Raw genomic sequence first — 22,617 nt, forward strand, 5'->3', positions numbered from 1 at the left:
ATCCATCCATCCATCCATCCATCCACTCATCTTTCTATCTACTTACTCATCAATCTATCCATCTTTTTTTTTTTTTTCGGAGCTGGGGACCAAACCCAGGGCCTTGTGCTTGCTAGGCAAGCACTCTACCACTGAGCTAAATCCCCAACCCCCAATCTATCCATCTTTATATCATCTACATACCCACTCACCCATTCATTCACCCAATCATCTATCCATCCACTCACCATCTATCCATCTACTCAATTCGACTACCCTTAGGTATACCCGTGACTTATCTATGCACTCACCTACCCACTCACTCATCTATTTATCCAACTTATGACTACCCACCCATCTAACTATCCTTTTTTTGACCAGGCCTTATACTCTTTGCTGGGACATAAAATTTATTGGCGTGTGGAATGTTCCCAGTAGAGTTAAGAGCTGGGCCTGGACAATTTGGAGCTGTGTTGCTAGGCCTGGCATTCAGCAGAGCCAGGAAGTTATCTGGATAGGTAACAGCTATTCCTGGCATGGTGTGATGGTCAGCTGCATCACTGTGACCAGCATGATGGCTGGTATGGCTAAAGCTCTGAGGAGGGTAGAGGGCTAGGATGAGGGGGCAGAATGAGGTGGCTGCTGTCCATGGAAGAAGCACCTCAGCCAAGAGGTCCACAAAGAGTGAGGGGGTGGACTCTGAGCCCAGAGCTTGCTAGAACATGGAGTAGACTGTGCTTTTCCAACAGGATTGGATAGGAGAGTTCGGCGGGTCATGGGGGTCTCAGATGAATGCCAGATGGGTCACTAAAAATAACCAAATATGTCATTTTTATGCTAAATCAGATAGAATCTTCAGTTAGATTCCTGGGCAGGCAAGTTGCATCAGGTACTAACCATATAAAAACATGCCTGGGGCTGGAAGAGTCTGAGAGGGAAGGACATGCTACCCAGAGGTCCCCAGGCCTGTGATGTGGGGACAAGGTCTCTATTGTAAGCCTCATAAGGAAGCACCCTGCACACCACTTGCAGAGGGTCAGGGGAGCGGAAGTCCAGGGAGGGCTCCCTCTTCAGACAGGTTCGATTGGATGTAACTGTGGAAGTCTGGCAAGGGGTAGGGGCATTCCTGAATGTGGGAACCAACAGCTAGGGGGAGATGCTCATATGGGGGCAGCTTCTTGGGGATGCCCTGTGCAGAGCAAGGATTCTGATTGCTGGAGAAATGAGAAAGGCCAGCAGAGAATGACACGTAGTGCTTCCCAGAGTTCCATTGAATTGCTTGGTAACTTCTCTATTCAAAAGGGCTCCAGGTAAGTTTGAACACTATGAAACCAGTTCTCCAGGGTATTGTGGAAACTGTGACTCTTTGGGCAACTGGCTACTGTGTGTCCATGAATACTGACCCTAGAGCTGATGGAATGAGGCCAGGTACCTTCAACAACCATGGGAATCAGGAACAATGGTGCAGGGTGACCCCTTAAGACAGGGGTTCCCTGGAAGCCAGTGTGGGAGAGGAGGGTGGGGAGGAAGGGGCAGGATCCTAAGAAGTATTTTTTCTTTGCATAGTCAGGTACCTGTCAAGGGCTGGGTAAAGTGACTGTGTGTGTGGGGGGAACAGAGAGCCCCCAGGTACTCACTACTCCCATCCCTGCCTCCCACTCTGCCTTCACACACTTACTTTCCTGTCGTTGAACTCAACGTTGTCACCTTCATAGTCACCCTGTAAATAAAAGCAAAAGTAAGTTCTGACCATGTCACAGTGTATGAGGTTGACCAGATGTCCCTGCTCCCATGGTCAGGGCTACACCAGTCCTGTGGGCCACTTAGCTGGCTTCTGACACCAGACTCCACAAGCTTTGTCTCCTCTTGATCTAGAGTGAGATCTGAGAGGAGACCCATTACATTGCCTTGAAGTTGGTAGGGCTAAAGAAAGGGTGTTCTGAGGGGAAAGAAATTATTTCACCAACAAGAACACATGGTATACTTTGTGATGTCCCCAGAGCCCTGTCTAGGCATCTACTGCTAGGTGTCTCACAGTAAGTTCCACAATTTCTGCATGTCTAGATCTCGGAGCCCAACATGGCCAGAGGCTCAGAGATGCAGCCTGATGTTCCTAAGGACACACAGCTAAGTTTGATCAGACCTAGAACTCACAACCAGATCTCTAAAGTCAAAGGAAGAGAGGATCCAAAAGTTGAAAGTGAGGTCCCAAACCACTGAGAGAACAGCAAGAAAGTGGTTTTCTACAGCAGTCTCTGTCACATATAATTCACCTGGGCCAGTCACCTGCTTTCCCTAGTCATTGGTAGGTTTAGCTCTGGCCTCTTGGAGTCAGTCTAAGGACCCCTCCATTGGTCAGCAACATTCTCAGTGTCTGCCATCTCCTGCCAGATGGGGAGGATCTGACCATGTCCCTAAGCAAGTGGCCCACTGCTGGGGTCTGAAGGCAGTAGGACCAGTTTCCCTCTTGGATTCTTGGGGTTCCTCTTCTGCTCAGGTTCAGATCCTTTGGGTGTTTTCATGAATGAGTCTCATGGCTCCAGTATGGATTCATTCATACCAGAGGCTTGCTCATGGTGATCCAATGCCAACCCGGAAGGAAGCTAAGAAGCCACCAAGCAGCCAACATAAATGTCACCGGCCTTTCTGTACAGGTGATACCTATAATTACTGGAGACCTCCCCAGGGTCTCGCTCAGAACAAGTGATACTTGGTCAGCACACAGGACTAATGCTGGCTACCCAGTTGGCCATGGTGCTCCATATCCACCATGGCTACCCAGCTGGCCATGGCACCCCACATTTGCCTAGAGATATTAGGTGAAAGAATGAGCAGTCCACAGGGATGGGGAGAGGGTGAGGATATCCAGGCCAGGACTGAAGACAGGAGCATTTTTTAAGTTTAAGGACAACTTAAAAGATGGATGCAGAAGATACAAACAAGCATCATGCACAGTAAGGTGAACATAGCCATGGATCCTGTGCTGGCCCAGATTGACCCCACCTCAATCTGTGCTCTCTATTTAAGGACACGGGCATACTTGGCTCCCTTCAAAGTGAGCTACTTCCCCTAGAACCTACAACAAGGTCTTAATATGTAGCTTATATAAGCCTCAAACTCACCATCCCTGGCTACTCTTCAGTTGTTTGCAAAGTGAAAGGATAGAAAGTTCCTTATAGTCTAGATGTTCTGGACTCTGCTTCCAGGCTGTGCGTTCCTAGGTAACCTGCCTGAGTTTCACAAGCCTCTGCTTCCCCATCTTTAATGTGATAAGTGTGGCTTCATAAGGTCTGCTTAGTGAAGATGGACCGTTTGATATTCAGTAAGGAAGACATGTGGTACCACTGGGGACACACAGCCAGCTGCCAATAACTTTATCCCCAGTTCCTCACAGGAATTCTGTGACCTCCCATAAACTACTAAAACCTCTCTGACTCTGTCTGAATTGGATTAAATGAGATAAGGTTTCCCCTTGTCCCAGGGTCTGAAACCACACAGCATCTACTGTATGCAGTGTTTGGCATGTATAGGTTCTCAGAGGTATTTTCTAATCCTTTCTCTTTAAGGCTTAAAGGGCCAGATCAAAGCATTCCCAGAACTTTGGCTTCTGGGTCCCAGCTACACCAGGGAAAACAGGGCAGAGCTAGGCTGCCTGCTCTGGGAATGACTGACTCCTAGAGTCAAGTGGAGTCCTTCAGAGAGGGAGGTCAACAGTAGAAGAGGGACTTCATGGGAGGGACAAAGAGTACTGTTAGGACCTGAGGGCCCTAGCCTAGAAATGTTCACAAGGAGACATATCCCTTGAGGAGGAGGTTAGAGATCCAGAGTCATGTAAAACACACACACACACACACACACACACACACACACACACATACACACACACACACACAGTGGCCATATGAAACAAAGGGTGCTGGAGAAAAGGTAGGGGAAACATTGCTCTCAGGCCAATGGAACAGCACGTAAAGGCACAATGTGGGGAAGCTGGGCCAACCACCAACCCCAAATCCCCAGCTCTGCAGGTGGGGAAGACTCCAGTTGGGGTGGGAAAGGAAGCCAAGGTGGCAGATAAGCCTAGATGGCCTCTCTCCCAAGGTCCCCATGTGCTATTTTAGCAATCTTTCTTTTCCTGAAGGTGGTTTCTTGCCTGTGCTTGTTCTGACACCCATATCTGCCCTGCTGTTAGACAGACATCAGCCCTACCAGGACACTGGGTCTCTGACCAGACTGCTCAAGGCCAGTGGAAACAAGATACCAGCACGGGGCCTGGGTCTGCTGACCACCAGCCCTGTCCTCTTTCCTTCCTGCTCTGGGTTCCTGGACTATGCTAGGAAGTCTCTGTCTGGGACACACACAACACTCAGACCCCACGACCTGGTCCCTGTTTCTAGAAAGACAACGAGGAGAGAACTCTGCACCCCCTTTTCACCCCTGGCTACAGCAAAAGCAAAATTTGTCAAGGAGAGGCCAGCTGGATTTGGACACTCTGCTCAGGAAGCTGGCCATTCCCTGTACACAGAACCCTGGTGGTTGCCAGAGCCTGGGGCAGCAGAACCAGAGCCAGGGCAAACACCCTGTGGATCAGCTGGCTGCGAGGTATGGAGGAAGCCAGCCTGGCATCTCCCACAGTCGCCCCTGTCTTCATGGGATTGTTCTGTCAGCCAAGACTGCTCTGTGTGAGACCTTTCTAACTCCCACTGAGGGGGGAAAGAGGAGGTGAAGCAGGAAGTTATAACCACAGGATAATTGTAGCTCCCAAGGCGGGTGGCCCTTGAAGATTTGGGGAGGTCAAATGATGAGAAGTTAACTATGCATGAAGATTACTTACATCGTGCAGAGGGTACGCAGCTGAGTACACGCCATTGGCCAGGAGGCTGGTGATACCTTTAAAAACAGAGGTAGAGAGAAGTTAAGGACTAGCAGGCCTGCTGCCCCGCATCTGGAAGTCAGAGCCGGTCACAGGGCGTTCCTGCTCACAGGGGATGCTGCTTGAAGCTTGCACCAGGCTACCCAGAGCCCAGTCACCATCTTGGGGTTCTTCCCCGGGTAGAAGGCAGCAGGGCGAGTTAGCTATCCACTAGAGATGATTTCAACATGCTTGATTGGCAGGGTTAAGAAGACGCAGAGCACACCCCAAGAGGAAGTTCTGTCCTGAGGAAGGAGGCAGAACAGTTCAGTCACCCCCAAACCTCGGATTCGCTAGCTACCCCCACCGGCCTGAGGGAGAGCCTGCAGATGGACAGATGGCCTCCGAGTGGTCAGAGAAGCTGATCATGAGAAATGACGGATGGGAAATTGATGGTGTCGGGAAACACACATACAATTTGAATTAGCTTGTAGGTTGATGGGAGAAGCGGAAGAGGAGGCCCCGCTCTTACCGTATTTCCCACACTTCCGCCGTTTACTTAGAAGGGCAGAGTCCTTCCTTCTTCCCTCTCCTTGCCCTGTTCACACATTGGCTATTAGTTACACAGAAGGGCCTAGAAGGGTCAAAGCTACAGTTTGGGGAGACAGAGCTGGTGGCGTTAAGGGGCTCACAGTCAAGTGCTCAGGGCAGAAGGAAGATGGCTGGGCCCGGAGCCCACATTGACCTAGGAAAAATAAAAATCTACAACCTATCTCCTGGAAAGAATGCTGTGCCTGGCTCTGGAACCTGGTCCTGAAGAGGTGGAGGAGGGTGGGACCTGGGGGGGAGGAGGAGATCTTGGGAGACTGCTCTGGTTCTTAGATCCTCATCCCCCAAAGTCCAACTGCTGACCCAGAGCCCCCTGGCTGGCAGAAGTATCTTTCTATATCATCTCTTGTGGGTCAGCTTTTCTCAGCAGCCTGGAAGCCTGATTCTCTGAAACGTGGCTAGATGACATTTGAAAAATAACCTTAACAGGGCCCATCTCCTTGGACAGTGGCCTGGAATAGCCCTGAGGGACATGTAGGAATCAAAATCAGAGGTGGCTGGAGCACGAGTCTAAATGTTCACCTCACATCAAAAACGTATGTGGGGCAGATCCTGGCCTGTGGTCTCCTCATTCTTCCTAGGATTCAACCAAGGTGGAGTCTCCACAGGCTCTCCCTTGGGCTTACCAACCCCTCCAAGCCCTCACCCTCCCTTGACCTTGGCTCCTAACCACAGGAGCTTCCCCTGCCCTCTGTCTCTGAGACCGCATTCTAGTCTGTCTCCTTGCCCTAGAACACGACTGCCTAAGGGTGGCCCCTGGGACAGACAGGGGCTGGCAGGAGCTGGTCACTACTTATAGAAGACCAGTAAGTGACTTTGTAGTCCCCAGAGCTCCTGGGCCAGGTACCAACATGAAGTAGGATTATGAAGGCACCTTGATCTCTCTCTTCTATGCAGAGGCAAGGGAACCAGAGTAGTAAAAATATGGGTGGGAAACAACCCAGCCTCTTTACCTCAGGGTCAAGCTAGAACAGGGGTCAGCCCCAGTCCAGCTATGCTCTACAGATCGTTATGGAAGCCATATTCATTTCTATGGATGGGGCCCGATAGCACCTAGCCTAGAGTGACACACACTTTCTACTTCTGGTAGCCTTGTCACAGCTGTCTCTGACAGCAGTGACCTGAACAAGCCCCTGAGTGAGTGCAAGCCATGCTTGTTCTAGAGTTCCTCACTGTCTGAAGAGACCAGGCCAGTAGGGACAGAACTCCCAGGTTTCTGGGTGGGGCCCCAACTCCCAATGAATCAAGATATAGACTTGGACATTTTAAAGTGTCCCTGTGGCCAACTGTGGGCCACACCAGTCAGGCCACATGCAGTCTCTGGGCCCTGGCAGAGCCCCTGCTGCATGACCTGTCTCAGCCAGGCCACACAAAGGCTTGGCCACTGCTCTCTTTGGGTTGCTATTTCCAATGTCCCAGCACTGAGCTGTAATCCTCAGGGGACACCTTTTTATTCTTTCCTATTGGACTTATAATCAAAGAGGGGTTAGGACCCCTTGTGTGTTTCTTTCCCATGGCTTGGGGTCTCTTTGCAGGACCCTGTCCTTATACTCACAAACACCTTCCTCTAAGGAAACAGCCGCTCTAGGTGCAGAACACCTGACTATAAATCCACTGGGAACAGGACCCTGGCACAGCTTTTCTGCCAGTCGCCCAGGTTCTCTTTTCTGAACCAACATAGGCTTAAATCAAATCTCTTTGAGGAAGCCCCAAGCCAGATGCCCACCTCCCACTGAGAGGCAAGATGGACACTGAGAAACTGCTGCTGACCTCAAGTCCACACAGAGTCCTTACCCATGCTGTACTTGGCCTTGGTGCACGTTGTTCTCTTCAGGATTTCATAGACCTAGTGCAGAGGGAGGGGACAAAAAGGGGGGATGGTTACTCTGCCACTCTGCCAGTCAAAGGCCCACAGTCACAGGGCACTAGAGGGTCCTGGCCTTGGAACACCAGCCTGTGACTCCCAGAAATAAGTAAAGCAGAGGTCACAGAGAACCCTTAGCCTTCACCTCTGGTGCAGGACTGATCCTCCTGGCCTTACAAGGTGCCAGCTGTGTGTGGTAGGCACCTTCCTAGGAACTAAGGGAATAGATGTGTGTGTGTGTGTGTGTGTGTGTGTGTGTGTGTGTGTGTGTGTGTGTTAACATAATAGCTGGCCCTGTGTCCTGCTCATTGCCCCTTTTGTGGAGGCAAGAACAGAAGCAGAGAGTCCGTCTGCATGCATCTCTGTATGAGCTAGAAGCCCGAAGGAGGGCAAGGTGGGGGCTAGGTCCCGAGAAGCCCCCAAGAAGGGATCCCGTCCTTCTTGCCATCCCTTTGACTAATGAGAGATTTTTCTTGGTGGCCTCAAAGCCCTGGCTCAGTAGTCTTGTTTGCCTTGGGCTAAGTTGGAAGATCTTGTACAAATTACACCACCACCACCCATGCCTCAATGTAACCCTTTGAGAAATGGGCTTGGGATAAACAGCCATGGCCTAATGGCCTAATTACTGTCATTTTATTTTTGAGACCGGATCTCATATAGCCCAGGCTGGCCTCAAACATATTGTCAAGGATAAGTTTAAACTTCTGATTGTCCTTCCTTTACTTCCTAAGTGCTGCGATTGGAGGTGTGCACCACCATGCCCAGCATATGTGGTGCTAAGGATCAATCCGGGGCCTCCTGCCATCTAGGCGAGCACTCTGCCAACTGAGCCACAGACCCAACTCTCCAGATCTACAGAAGACCATGGCTTAGCATGCTGATCCCCCTCAAAACCCTGGGCTGTGTTCACTCAGGCAAGACCAGTGTCCCTCCATGGCCTCTAAGCCTGCATCACCCAGCTCTGCCGTTACATCTGGACTCCTCTATCAGCAGTCCCAGTCTCTTGCTGCCCCTCTCTCCAATTCCCTCCTACAGCCTCTGTTAAGCACCTGTCTTTGGAGTCCTAAATGGTGCCCGGGTCACATTAATAGACTTGTGAGGCAGGTCTGTCCCCATCCTGTATTTTTGTCTCACTTTCCCTCCACCGTCTGCCCTGTGGTGGAAACCCCTGCTCGGTTGCTTTCTCTCTATCACTCTCTACATCTAACTGTTAGCCTGTGACTTTCTGTTTACTCCACAATCATCTCCTCCTCCTTTCCACTTCTGCAGTCATGACCCCCACATCCATCCACCCACCTCCACCACCAAGGGACCCCACAGCCACCCACCTACACCACGATGTGACCCCGCATCCACCCACCTTCATCATGTGACCCCACATCCATCTACCTCTACCACCACATGACCCACGTCCATCCATCTGTACCATGTGACCACACACATACCTTTCACCCACTCCCCACAGTTGACCCACTCCCCGCTGGGAGTGAACATAGCTGATTATATTTAAAAAACTTTGCCCAGTAACCTTTTATGACTCCCCACTGCCTGCAGGCTCACTGTCTAAGATCCCAGAGAGCACAATGGGCCCTTGTCTCTTGGAACCTGCTGGTCTCTGACTCCAAATTGATTGTACATGGAGCCACCCTAATGCCAGGAGAGAAGTGGCCAGTCCAAGTGGAGGAAGAGACTGACTGCCACACCTGGGTCTAAACTGTGAGACCTGACTAGCCAGCCACAGATCTGTGACTCAGCAGATGCCTTTGGAGCACAGAGGTGGTCTGTCTACACACAGGCCTCCAGGATCTCTTGGAATCAGTGTCCTTCCTTCGTTCCTCCAGCAAACAGTCGTGGCTCTCCACATCTGTCGTCCCCAGCGCAATGGCTCTCTGGCTCAGTAGAAACAGTAACATTCAGGGGAACCTCAGACTAAATGATCTCACAGCTAATCACCAGGAAGAGGTATCAGAATTATTCACAGTCCCTGCAGCTTGTCACCTCCCCCCAGCAGAAGTGTGCTTGTAAACGCTCTTCTGGAGGCATTTGATACCCTGGCAAGTGTGCAAAGCCAAGGTGCACTCATATTGAAGCATAGGCACGCAGCTGTTACGGCGGGAGAGACGCTGTGCTGTTCATACTGTAGGGCTTCTCCCAAGAAGCAGACATCTTAGAGGCTGTCTCACAGACATGCCAGCCCCAGCTCCTTTGGAGGCCAAGAGGGGGTATGGCTGTCCCTCAAACACACCAGTCCCGATTCCACCAGAGACCATGCCTTTGCTCAGGTTCCTCATTGCCTGTGATCATGAAATCTAATTGTCCAAATTAATCAATACTGGGCGGCCAAATGGCCCAACAGGTAAAGGTCCTTTCTTTCTCTCTTTTTAAAGATTTATTTATTCATGTATTTAATTTTAGTTATATGAGTGTGTCTGCAGGTACACCTGCATGTCAGAAGAGGGCATCAGATCTCATTACAGATGGTTGTGAACCACCATGTAGTTGCTGGGAATTGAACTCAGGACCTCTGAAAGAGCAGCCAGGGCTCTTAACCACTGAGCCATCTCTCTCAACCCCAGGGAAAGGTTCTTGCTGTCAAGTTTGACCATCTGAGTTCAGCCCCAGAAGGAGAGAAACAACTCCCTTGGGCTCCCCCCTGACCTCTATACATACCCGGTAGAACATGTCTCACCACACCCAATAAATAAGTTAATAGGCATGCAAAAAATTAAATTAACATCAGTGATAACAGGACTACACTGTGCCCGTGGGACTGTCCTGATGGGGGTGCTACCTGCCCCTGTTGGTGACAAACAAGAATTAGTCTTGTTTCTGACATAGGTTCAGGAACTGTTCTGCAGATACAGGTGAAGGAAGAGGCAGCTGAGGAGCATTTGCCTGCACTGGGTCTGAGTGTTTCTCACCAACAGAACCCGTGTCAGACCCCTTCAGGGTGAAGGCTGCAAGAATACTGGGTTCCCTGTGCCAGGCAAATGGGCAGCCTCCCCTCAGCCCTTGCTGCGACCCAGCCAGGCTGGATGCTGGAAGAGAACAGAATAGGCCTTAACTGCCAGGCAAATTTCTTGTTTAGACAGAAATTGGGTCCTGTGGCACGCACAATCCCATCTTGGCTGGTAGTCAAGTTGGCAGCTGAAGGATAAACACTAGTCCGGTGCCCTGAGTAGGGCAGGGTGGCCTGCATGTTCAGATTGCAACCTAGGCTGGAGGCACTGGCAAAGGCCTTGGGATGTTATCCGAATACATGTGCCTGGGCTCGACTGCCTGGCCTGCTCTGGCATCCTCAGCCAAGCCCCTTGCAAGCTTGGTCTACCAGGATCAAGTGACAAAGGGGGCTCTGTAGGCTTGGCTGGAGCTCAGCCTGGAGGTCCCCTCCCCCAGCTTCCTGCAGCTTAGCTCTTTCTCACGCTCCTCCTCCAAACTGAGCAGCCAGGGCCTCCCTCCCATGGGCCACCCACTGCCCTCCTGATTCATTATTCTAATTATTTTTGTCACAGGCAATTAGAGCTGGCTTCCACCCTGAGGAGTTTCAGAGAAATGAAATGATCACTGGGGTCCCCGGGGGCACCCCTCTGATGAGGCAATTCCAGGACGCCTACTCACTATTGTGCTCCGGGTTTTGCTGTCGAAAAAAGAGTCCCTGTCAGTCAGGTCGAATCTGTAGGAACAGAAGGAGACAAGGGGGATTGCTGTGGGCCTTAGGGGACTCCAAGCCTGGGGACTTATCCTCTCTCCAATGACAGTGAACACGAGGGGCCTAACCACCCTCATACCAGGCACGAGTCCCCCTGTCCCTGGACATGGGGTTAGCAGATCTCATTAGCCCTATGTGGGAGCCTCTGAGACCTCCCATTGCTGGGAAGGGAACTAAGGGTACCCTTTAGCTCTGATACATTGCTTTTTTTTTGAATCAAGGTCTCATGTAGCCCAGGCTAGTCTCCAGCCAGCAGTATAGGTAAGGATGGCCTTAAACTCCTCATCCCCCTGCCTCCACCCCCTTAGTACTTCGAATGCAGGCATGTGTGACCGTTCTCAGTCAAGCCTTGTTTTGATGATACCTCTCCGGGTAGGGGGGCAGGCAGTCTTTCAAGCCCCTGTTTCAGTGACAAGAAGATGACAGTGTCACCCCTCCACACAATGGTTTCCGCTTTGAGGAGGTTGTCCCTGGAAATGGTTTACGTTTAGGTGTCCTGAGCCACACAGAGATTACCTGAGGTTTCTGGGGCACAGGAATATCTCTAAAGTCATTGTTTCTTGGGGGTGCTTAGTGGAGAAGGAGAGGGTGGAAATGAGCTAGGTATGGATAATGGGTGTGGCCCTGTCATGTCCCTGAGCTGGCAGAGGCCACTGGGCAAAGGCTGGTCAGTACAGTGAGGGCAGCACATGGCTCCCCAACAGCCACTACTATCTTTGCAGAGCATAGAGCGCTATTCTGAGTTAAAATGTGGGTGTATGCTCCTTGCCCCCTGAGGCCAAAATACCCCCAAGCCACCTGCCCCTGGGCCTCGCCATCTAAACTACCTGAGTTCCTGGTACCCCAACCTTTCCTCCCATTTCTGCCAGCAAGGCCAGGCGTGGGTGGGCCTTCCAACTGCCACTGCTGAGCCAGGTAGCTATGTACGCCCACCTCCTGGGAACAAGGAGGCTGGAAAGGTCCAGAATGGGCTCAGCACTGCCAGGCAACACCCTGCTGGCTGCAGATCTCCAGGGCCTTGGGAGTCCCTTGAGGGAGGCTTCTTGCTCAGTTGATTGCTGCCTCACCAGCTGCTCCATCTGGGGATGCTGAGGCTTCGTGTCAAGGAACCAGTGCTCGAAGGGACCAGGCTAGAGCTGGGTAGCCCAGACCTATCTAGCCAGGGCCCAGGTCGTTTTCCCTAAGCATTCCCAAGCGAGGCAAAACTGCAGTCCCTCTCTCCTGTGACCAAGCCCTTGGAAGTTGCTTCCTCGGCCTCTTCTGAGCTCCCCGGTTACATGGTGCTTAGAAGAATGTGTTCCCTTGTTCCGGGTGGAGAGTGGGGGGTCAGCTGGGACTTCTCACTCACAAGTGTTGCTTCTCCCTGGAGAAGGGGTAGGAGAGCCTCTTTGTGGTCTGTGGTCTGTGCTCAGCCACCTTGGGCTGGATGGGGTCTGTGATCTTCTGCAGAACGGAGTTGATGGTTTTCAGGAGGCCTCGGGTCTCACTGATGTGGTACACCTGTGGGCAAGACCAGGCGGGGAGGTGAGGCGCTCTGACTTTTGTGGTGGTTGGTTAATACTGCTTGTCAACACGATGGGATTTAGGTTCACCATGGAAACAAGACCCCGGGCTTGTCTAAGTTTCTAGATCGGGTTAACTGAGGTGGAAGATACACCCTGAATGTGGACAGCGTCGCCCCATGGGCTAGTGTCTCAGACTGAATAAAAAAAGGAGAGAGCTGAGCGCCAGTGTTTGTTCCTCTCCTTCTGATTATGGATACAGCATGAGTAGCTGTCCCACACCCCTGCCTTCATGCTCTCCACACCATTGTGGCTGTATCTCCATAAACTGTGAGGCAAATAAATCCTTTCTTCATTAAGTTGCTTTTGTCAGGGTAATGTGTAAAGTGACTAAGTCGGAGTGCCTATTCTTGGATGGGGAGAAAAACATAGCCCTTCCTGGGAACAGAGCAGCCGGGCGTGGGGGGTGGCCAGTGTGCCCCGTATCTGTGGTTTCAGGCCTACACAAAGAGCTCGGCATTTTAGGAGAGCTGGGCCAACAGCTCAATTATAACACATTCTAGCAAACATTTGCCCCAAATGTGTCTTCTGTTTCCAGAGCCGTAATCCAGCGGCTTCAGTGGATCTGAGAAGCCGCACGGAGTGGTCCCCCTTCCACCCACACACGTAAATATGGACTCAGCCCAGCCTCCCTGGCAGGCTGCTCTTCAGTCATAAAGTTTTCAGAGATTAAAAGGAAAAAATCCCAGCAAGCTAGAAAATGTAATTAAATTGAATCTGATAAATTATCTGAGACCCCACAAGCATCAAAGAAGCCAGGCCTCAAGCTGAACTATATTTGTTCAGGTCAAATTCCTGGGGCGGAGCCGGCAGCTTTCAACCAGGATCTTTTCTTGCTGTCTTGGCGGGGTGTGGTCTTAGGTCTCTCTTACTCTCTCCTTTTAAGAGTGTGTGTGTGTGTGTGTGTGTGTGTGTGTGTGTGTACAGGTGCCTACAATGGCCAGAAGAGGGTGCTGAATCCTCAGAAGTTGTCATTACAGTGAGCTCCCGTTTGTGGTTCTGAGATCTGAACTCCGGGCCTTGGCAAGGCACCTGAATAGCCCTGGACTACAGTCTCTAAAGATCACGTCAGGCACAGTCAGCTGTTTCACAGTGGAGAGAAATTCTCCCCTTGTGTCTTCTGTCCCCTGTGTCCTCACTCCCTCTTCCAGGTGTCCTCATATCAAGACCAGTGTTTTGTGATAGAAACACTCCCACCCACCTTCTTCGTGGGCATCTTCAGTTTCAAAAACTCAGCTTCCCTGCAGAGCACATGCCAGGGCGCATGGATCTTCACAAACCCGACACCATGGATTTTGGTCTAGAGGGGAAAAAAAGGGCTATTAGTGTGTTTGGCAGTTAGATCCCCTTTCCACCTTGGTATCCAGCTGTAATTGTTGAGGTGTGGCTGTCTTTGCTTGCCACCAGTCCCATGACAGTACCCAGCAAGTCTAAGGACCTTCCTTCTATATAGCACTTTGTGCAAGTATCCTAGGGTACCCAGGTCACAGCCAGGGAGGCTTCTGAGGGGTATAAAACACTTGGGAAGTTTTCAGGGATTAACTGAGAGACCCCCCAAAGCCTAGCAACAACAGAGGACCATTCATGATTCCAGATCCATACTCCACAGCCTTGACTGGGGCCTCTTAGGGCTCACTGGAAAGATGCTCTTAAGGTGCAGGGGTCATGCAGTCCTCTCTCCCTTCTTGTGGTCTAACTTCAGTTCCCTTGTATATCTATGACCTTTATCCTTGAAACGGTGACAGTCTGACACAGGGATACCAAGAGTTCAGTCCAGTGCTGTTTTGACTTGGGACAAGTGTGATAGTTATTTTTGTCAATTTGACTCAATATAACATCATGCTGGTCTGTGAACATGTTTCCATGACAGACTGTCTTAATGAACTGGAAGACCTGCCCACTGTGGGTGGCACCATTCCCTGGGCTTGGGATCTTAGCTTGTATAAGAATGGGAGAAGCAAGCTAAGGATAAGCACACATGTATTAACTCACTGCTTTCGATTGTGAGTAGTACCAGGTGCTTCAAGTTCCTGTTGCCTGACTTGCCTCCAGTGATGAACTACAATCCGGAGTTGTATCTCTCTGTTGAGTGACAGGAAGGGAACCCAAGGGCTACTAACTGGCAGGCACGTTAATGGCTTCACAAGAACTGATTGCTATCCCCTGCTGGAAAGGAAAAGCATCAGTGCACAAGGGACACTGAGGTTTGTGGAGAGTCCTTTTAGCCTACCAGCTCTTGGCTAGCAGATCCCATCCAATTTAGACCCAAGCTGTGCTTCCCCAAAGACAGAAGTACTATGACTGGCCCCTGGTTCTCTATAGACACATGTCCCTTGGAAAAGGCCCTTTATCAAGAGATAGGTAACTACGTAGTCACACAATCATGTAGGACATTGCCCAGATCTTTCCCAAGACCTCCCATGGAAGACTGGAGCCCTGCCTGAGGGTCTACAGGGTCGACAGTTCTGAGATCTGAAGGAGTTTGTCATGGGGTACAAAGTAGCCAGTGTGACCTGTCCACCTCAGGACCAGGGACTGAGTGAGTGGCCCAGCTGGAAGATGTCCTGCAGGCTGCTAGAGTGCAAAAAGAAATGGGCCAATGTCATCTGAGGATGATCTATAAGAAAAAAACATTCCGGGATGCTGAGGCAGGATTGTTTCTAAGGCTCTTCTGCTGTTTTGGGTTACACAGTGAGTTTCAACCAACCAACCAAACAACCAACCAACCAACCAACCAACCAACCAAATTAACCGATCATCTGAGAAGGGGGAAGAAGTAAGCACACTTGTCCAGAGCTAATGCCAAGAAGTTGGTGCCTCTGGGAGCTCACACAGCAGCACAAATCTCCCACCTGGCACAAAGAGGTAGCTCACAATGGAGACGTAGCAAAGTTGGTGGAGCACTCGCCTAGCAAGCATGAGGCACTGGGTTCAAGCTCCAGGACCGCATAAACTGGGTGAAGTGTTGTATGTCTGTAATCTCAGCACTCCAGAGAGAGAGAGGCAGGAGATCAGAAGTTCAAGATCATCCTTGGCCCAGGCCAGCATGGGCTACAAGAGACTCTGTCCCAAACAAGATAGTTCAGGCCAGACTCAGGGAGGGAAGGCTTTGGCTACAGGCCTGCTCTTCCTCTATGAAGAGACACATCTCATTCCAGGATACAGAAGACACCCCACAGTCTTAGGATGGAAATCCCTGGTCCGTCTGCATCCCGGTGTGCAGGTGGGATGGGCCTTGGAGGCCTCTATCTGAATCCTGCTCAGCCTGAATGGTCTATGGCAAGTGTCTTAACCTCTCCAGATCCTGTTCCCTCACCTATAAAGCAGGTGATATGAGGTCTGGTTTGAAGACAGACAGGGAGGGCCCTTAGCTGTTGAGCTCCAGCCTTGGGCCTATAGGTAAAGTCAATACAAGGGACTGAAGGAGCTTAAGTACAGCTTCAGCCTGGCTCTGACACAGATTAGGCCATGCCTGCTTTGGTCAGTCCTGTCACACAGTCCCTAGCCCTGGTGACTCACAGGCTGATGTCATGGGACATCCCTGAGTCAGGGGGCATGTCTGTTGTCTAGTGAGTGGTGGAGGCTAGCTTTTCCACTACAGACCCAGATTCCGCTCTGTGTAGTGTTTGCCTGCACGCAAAGACCCAAAATATTCTTTGCAGTGCCAGCATCCCTGGGAAAGTAGGCCCTGTTGACGTGAGTACTCGGGTCTCTCCCAAGGAAACATCTGGTTGGTGAATGGGGTCGTGGGACCCATTTAGCAAAAGCACACTAAGATGTTTAAAAGACGTGGTACCCTGCCTGACCACAGCACTCCCACAGTAGGAGGAGCCTGGGGCCTGGCCAGGTCTCTGCAGCCACAGTCAAAGGCTGCAAAGGGCTAAGTTCTATCCCTGCTCCTAAACCCTAGCTGTCACATTTGAAACCACAAATTCGTGGACATAAGGCACTGAGGAGGGACAGCCTAGCTAAGCCACAGCAACCTGTGAAGGGACAGGTTCGCAAGAAGCCCCCATCCAGAGGACAGGTTAAGTCAAGTCAATTAGAGCTCAGCTAAGGAATTATTGGCTTCTATCCTGAGCCCCAAATGAAAGGACTATGAGGTCACTAGAAATGGTTCTAGAGCCACCTTTACAGAAGGAGCCAGGCATGGTGGCTCATTCCTGCAATCCTAGCACTTGAGAGATTAAACCAGAGTTCAAGAGTTGTCCTGTGGTGCCAGCCTGGGCTACATACTGACTTCTAGGTCACCCTGGGCTACATTGTGAGACTGTCTCAAAAACAAACAAACAAACAAACACCGGAAGAAAACTAAACTAAAACTTTGATCAGGCAGGTGGCACAAGTCCATAACCCCAGACAGGCAGGAGAGTCAGGAGTTCAAAGCCAGCTTCACCAACATAGCAGGGTCAAAGCCACCATGAGACTCCATCTCAAAAGAAGGAGGAAGAGAAGGAGGAGAAGGAGGAGGAAGAAGAGGAGGGAAAAAAGGATAGGGGTGGGAGGTTCCATGAAGGGTTCATGTGGCTGAGGGCACCAAGTTACCACCACATCCTTATGCCTAGAGGCCTGTGTACCAGTCACTCAAGGTAATAATAGCAAATATCACCCACCTGCCTAACGCTGGTTCCCACTGGCAATGGCTGCCTGCACAGATGTGAGCTTGAGACAGATGGCTTTGCTTCTGTGTGCCCCTATCCTACCCACACGGCACATGGTACAGAGTATTCAATGAGTAAGTGATAGAGGAACAGGAGGAGCCAGTCTTTAGTAGGCACCTACTGTATACCAGATGGGGACAGCACCAGCATCTGGCCCTGGTCTCAGTTTCTCTCAGACCTCCTGGTCTGCCTCAGTGTACCCCTGTGGGTGATGAGGGGCTGGAAAGACCTGTAGACATTTGATCCAGAGGTTCGAGCAGCAGGTGTGGCATGGGAACTCAATCTGGTGCTCCCTTGTCATGTTCCCACTGCTCCTCCACCCACACAGCTCCCAGAGGGTGAGGCATGCCCATGGGGTTGGGATATGTTGTCACTAGTGTGCAGCCTGGGTGGGGAAGCCTTGCACGCTAACTGGCGTGCTCAGAGTGTAGGTCCTGCTGGCCATGTTCACAGTGTGAGGGAGACTTGGAGTTCACAGCAAGAGTAGGTTTGGGAGCAGGGGTGCCCATCTACCCTCAGGGCTGTCCTCTTGTTGCTATCTTTAGATTTAAGCCTTGGGCACTGGGAATCCATGGATTGGGTCTCAGTGAGTGGATGACACTCAATTGACCTTTGTCAAAATATGGCAGGGACAGGCCCTGGATGTGCTTCTCCCTAGTCCTGGGCCTGAGGCCTGCGGGATGACAGAGATAACAGCGGGTGAATCCAGTCATACCTCTGCTGCTATTGAAGCTGGAGCCATCCCCCTGGGGCAACCCTCCATGGAAAACAAAGAATGCTGGCTACAATTAGAAAAAAATAAAATCAATGCCCTGTCTTCAAGATTATGCGCAGCAGGAACCAGGTCAGAGAGCCACAAGCCATGCTATGACAGCAAATACAGATCCAGAAGGGACACTAGAACCACGTCTTCAGCAGGTAGTGTCATCTACTTTTGTGCTGGTGACCAGGCCTGGCTTGAACTGGCTTCAGTGGCCACCCAGTCTTGGTGGGAAGGAACGTGGTTTTCTTCTGACCCCAGGGCAGTGGGTTGGTGGCTGGTGGAGAACTCGAGGGTGCAGGAGGATTTAACTCAGGAATGAGCAGACACCATCGAACACCCTATGCTCCCATGAGCATGCCTGCTCCTCAGAGTTACCCTGAGGAGCATGGAGAAGGGAAGTGAGGGAGAGAAGAGGAGGACCGAAGAGGAGTGAAAAACACCCATGAAGGTGTGATGCTTCAGCTGTCACTGTGGCTTTGGGGCAGTCAGCCCAAGCCTTGGGAATGCCTCAGGGTTTCAGGAGGTCCTGGATGGGCACAAAACCAGCTCAGCTCACTGGGTTTAAACAACTCAGGGACACAGCCAGGGAGAACCAAGTGACAGAGACAGAAGCCAGTGCTCTTGGCTGGAGAGCGTGAGCTCATTAGATGGATGACAGACAGGTCAGCCCTGCTCACCTCAATTACAGACATAAACTTCAAGACAGGAAGGCCTGGAAAGGACAGGAAACTATTAAAAAGTGACACAGCCAACTTGGGGAAGAACCAAACAGAACGTCTAGAAATTAAAAGACTTGTACTGAGAACTAGAATCTTGACATGGTGTTGGCAAACAGAGCCCCCAAAGAAAGCAGGATTAAAGGATGGGTGTGGGCCGGAGGTATCCAAGAGAACTTGGGGACATTTGCTTACTTCCACAGGGTGCTTCTGGGTTGTGGCCTACCTCAAGCTTTCCAACTAACAGCTGCCGGCAGAGTTCCTGGCAGACTCCTGTAGGCCTGGCCATACAGAGGGTCTCAGAGGGCAGCCATAATGGGACTGGGTTCACTTGAAGCCACTTGCCTCCCCTACCCAGGGTGAGCTGTATAGTCAGGTGGGAAGGGCTGGGGAGACTCAGTCAGGAAAGTGCTTGCAAGCATGCTAGAGGACCTGAGTGGATCCTTGGAATCCATATTGTGGAGCATGGTAGTTTGTAATCCCACTGCTGGGAAGCAGAGGCAAAAGGATCCCTGGGGATTGATCAGCCAGGATAGCTAACCAGCTAGCCAATGAGAGACTGACTGTGTGTCAAGGAACAAGGGGGAAAGTACCTTAGGCATGACAGCTAAAGTTGTCTTCTGGCTTTCATATGTATGCATGCACACAAACATGACTTCACACACACATGTGAATGTACATACACGTGTGAATACACACACATGTGAATACAGAGAGAGGGGGGAGGGAGGGAGGGAGGGAGGCAAGGAGGGAGGGAGGGGGAGAGAGAGAGAGAGGTGTTCAGGATCACAGAAGCATATTTCTGTAGAACAAAGCAGGCTAGAGGGACAGCGGTCTGTGCTGCTTTGAGCCTCAGAGTAGTGCCAGAGGCCAAAGCTTCAGGGACCAAAGAAAGAGCTGAGTGGCAGTAGAATTGGGAGTTAGGGCTCTATCCAGCCTGTGTGTCAGCATCGAAGCATTGAGAGGCCAGTTCTCCCTGGGAAGAGATTGTGGGGGAGTGCTGCACATATTAGGGTGAGCAACTCAAAGCCAGGGAGGCGTCTTTGGGTGGCTTTCTAGACAGATCTACAGCATGGGACGCAGGAGTAGGGTAGGAGGTGAGTTGGATTGAGCTGTGCGCCTACACTTTGCCAGGAAACCCACAGAGGAGGGCTGGAGGCAGCTTGCTTCCAGGCCTCTGAATCCCACGGACTGGTTTTTTGCTTTCCTGGTTTTGAAGGGATAGGAGAAGACATGAGACCCCTTACATCCAGGACCAACAGCCTTGTCACATGAAGGAGCCCAGGGCTGCAAGGTTCTATCAAGCTCTAGAATTGCCTGCAAGCACTGGAGACGCAGGAAATGGATACTCCTGCCCCTACCCACACCCTGGAACCACTTTGCCCTCTAACTTCCCCAGTCACCTTGTAGAGGGTGGGAGGGGGTGTCCGTAGGCAAGGAGACCTTTCTCTATCCTTCTCCTCATGGACTGATTCTGCATCTGTATGGAGACATCTGAAGTGTCTCCCTGGATGCCTCCCCCATGGGCTCCCAACATCCAGGGGCCTACGAACTGCTCACTCCCTAGAGGTGGCCCCAGCCTGACTGTAGCATCCATAGAGTGACGCCCTCCCCCACTTCAGAGGCTGTGTCTCCCGCAGGCTCTGTCCCCCAGTTTGGCACGAATGCAGCGCAGCGGCATGAGATCAAACAGGCACTGGTGGGGTTCTGTGTCCACTGACTTAGGAGAATCTGCCAAAGCAGGGTCAAGTGCAGTGTCAGGGCTGTGAAGGCCTCAGCCACCCCCAGTAGACACAGCCAGGGCTTGAGCCTGTGGTGTTCTTAGCAATGACCCCAAAGACATAAATAATGCCCAGCAGGCTTTAAGGCTCCGCTTCAAAAATGCTAATGGATTTTCTTGGAGGAAAACACACTGGTCACAAATTTCTCTTGTCTCTTTAATGGGAACCCTGGAAGCTGATCCCGTGGGGAGAGAGGTGGTGTGTGTGTGTGTGTGTGTGTGTGTGTGTGTGTGTGTGTGTGTGTGTGTGAGAGAGAGAGAGAGAGAGAGAGAGAGAGAGAGAGAGAGAGAAAAGCAAGGAAGGGGGAGGGGAAGTGGGGGAGGAGGAAGAGGGAGAGAAGGGGATGAGGGAGGGAGAGAGGGAGGCAGAGAGAATTGTAGACAAAGAGGGAGCTAGGGAGGAACAAAGACAGAAGAAAGAAAAAGAAAATGGGTGAGAGAGGAGGTGAGAGAAAGAAGAACCAGACAGGGGAAGAGACAGGGTCTTAAGATCTCCATCTCATGACAAGGCCTCTTGTCATTCTCCACTACGCAGTTGATCTAGGGCTTCCTGACCCCTCAAGGGCAGCAGGTTGTGAAGAACCCCTGTGGCATTCACCCACCCTGGCTCTCTCTGTGAGGCATCTTGGGTTTCTCTGGGTGGAGGACTGTCACTCTATGGGTGCTACAGTCATACTGGGGCCACCTTTGGGGCTGAGCAGTGGTAGGGGCATTCCTGGATGTTGGGAGCCCTTTTCTGGGGATGCATCCAGGGAGACAAGTACCCTCCTTTACTGCTCAAGGGATAGTCTAGAACCCTGGGACTACTGAATCAGAGCCTGTGTTTGCACAAGCCTGTGGAAAGCAGGCCAGCCCAATCAGGCAGACCTGGTTCTATGCTAGGCTGCCAACCTACCTTGCACCAGAAGTGAGCCCCACTCCTCTACCACAAGCGCTGAAGCCCACTTGCCACCCTGACTTGTCCCCGCTTGAGAGCAGAGTTTTATTCATGAGGTGGGTTTAATGGGCTGCATTCCCTCAACAACTGCTCAAACGCCACTCCTGAGACTAGTGGGTGTGCGCTTATTTGGAGAGAGGGTCTTTGCAGATGTAAGCAGGCTGAGATAAAGCAAAATGGGATAGGGTGGGCCCTTCACAGAGAGACTGTGAAGATGAGGAGGGGACATATGAGCTACAGCAGAAGAGGCCAGAATACAGCTCTGTCCCACACCCTGGTTTCTGACCTGTGGTTGCCAGAATGTAAGAAATGCAATTCGTGCTGCCTTAAGTCACCTACCCATCTGTGCTCACCTGTCACCTGGTCACTAAGAGCCGTTCTCTGCATGGTGGAGTGCCACATGCCATTCTTTGGGACAGTAAGTTGGCCTCAGTGAGAGAGAAAGCACAGAGGGGCTCTGGTCTGCACGGGGCTAATTCTGGGTCAAATTCTGCCAGCCCAAACTCACAACCTAATAGCAAAAAGCAGAAAAATCCATCCCCAGAGTGTTAGCGTTATGGCTTTAATCCCAGCATGAGGAGACGGCAGAGGCAGAGGCAGAGGCAGAGGCAGAGGCAGAGGCAGAGGCAGAGGCAGAGGCAGAGGCAGAGGCAGAGGCAGAGGCAGAGGCAGAGGCAGAGGCAGAGGCAGAGGCAGAGGCAGAGGCAGAGGCAGAGGCAGAGGCAGAGGCAGAGGCAGAGGCAGAGGCAGAGGCAGAGGCAGAGGCAGAGAGGCAGAGGCAGAGGCAGAGGCAGAGGCAGAGGCTCTAAGGAGTTTGAAACCAGTTCTAGAACAGCCAGGGCTAGAGACCTCTCTTACAGAGATGGGGGGAGGAGGGAGAGAGAGGAGAGAGAGGAGAGAGAGGGGAGAAGGGAGAGGGGAAGGGGAGGGTATAGGGCTTGGAAGGAAGAGGGGAGAGGGGTAGTGGGGAGAGAGGGAGAGAAGGCACGGGGACGGGGAAGAGGGGGGAAGGGAGGGAGGGAGGGAGGGAGAGAGAGATTGATTTGTCTAATGTGGTCATTTTTCTGGGCACAGACTGTGACCCCAACTTTGGTATCACCACAGACAGCTTGGTATATACCCACTTTTCATCAGTCTGTAGAAAGCTGGGCTAGAGACCTCTGCAATGCTGCCTCATGGCCAGCTCAT

General features: G+C 51.5%; 1 protein-coding gene across 11 annotated transcripts in view; it reads right to left on the reverse strand.

Annotated features, from left to right (window-relative positions):
- Ano1 (anoctamin 1) overlaps positions 1-22,617 on the reverse strand; it is a 148,659-nt gene that overhangs the window by 54,809 nt on the left and 71,233 nt on the right. For 6 of the 11 annotated variants that reach the window (NM_001107564.1, XM_063264124.1, XM_017589235.3 and 3 more), the window contains exons 4-10: positions 13,774-13,872; positions 12,359-12,510; positions 10,920-10,974; positions 7,232-7,283; positions 5,361-5,426; positions 4,811-4,866; positions 1,658-1,699 (exon numbers count right to left, since the gene is read on the reverse strand). In NM_001107564.1, coding sequence (NP_001101034.1) covers positions 1,658-1,699; positions 4,811-4,866; positions 5,361-5,426; positions 7,232-7,283; positions 10,920-10,974; positions 12,359-12,510; positions 13,774-13,872 — 522 coding nt within the window. The remainder of the gene's footprint in view (positions 1-1,657; positions 1,700-4,810; positions 4,867-5,360; positions 5,427-7,231; positions 7,284-10,919; positions 10,975-12,358; positions 12,511-13,773; positions 13,873-22,617) is intronic. The other 5 variants (XM_063264143.1, XM_063264129.1, XM_017589239.3 and 2 more) reach the window with 1 other exon arrangement.

The sequence above is a fragment of the Rattus norvegicus genome, chromosome 1 (genome assembly GCF_036323735.1).
Source record: "Rattus norvegicus strain BN/NHsdMcwi chromosome 1, GRCr8, whole genome shotgun sequence".
In the NCBI taxonomy this organism is placed as follows: domain Eukaryota; kingdom Metazoa; phylum Chordata; class Mammalia; order Rodentia; family Muridae; genus Rattus; species Rattus norvegicus.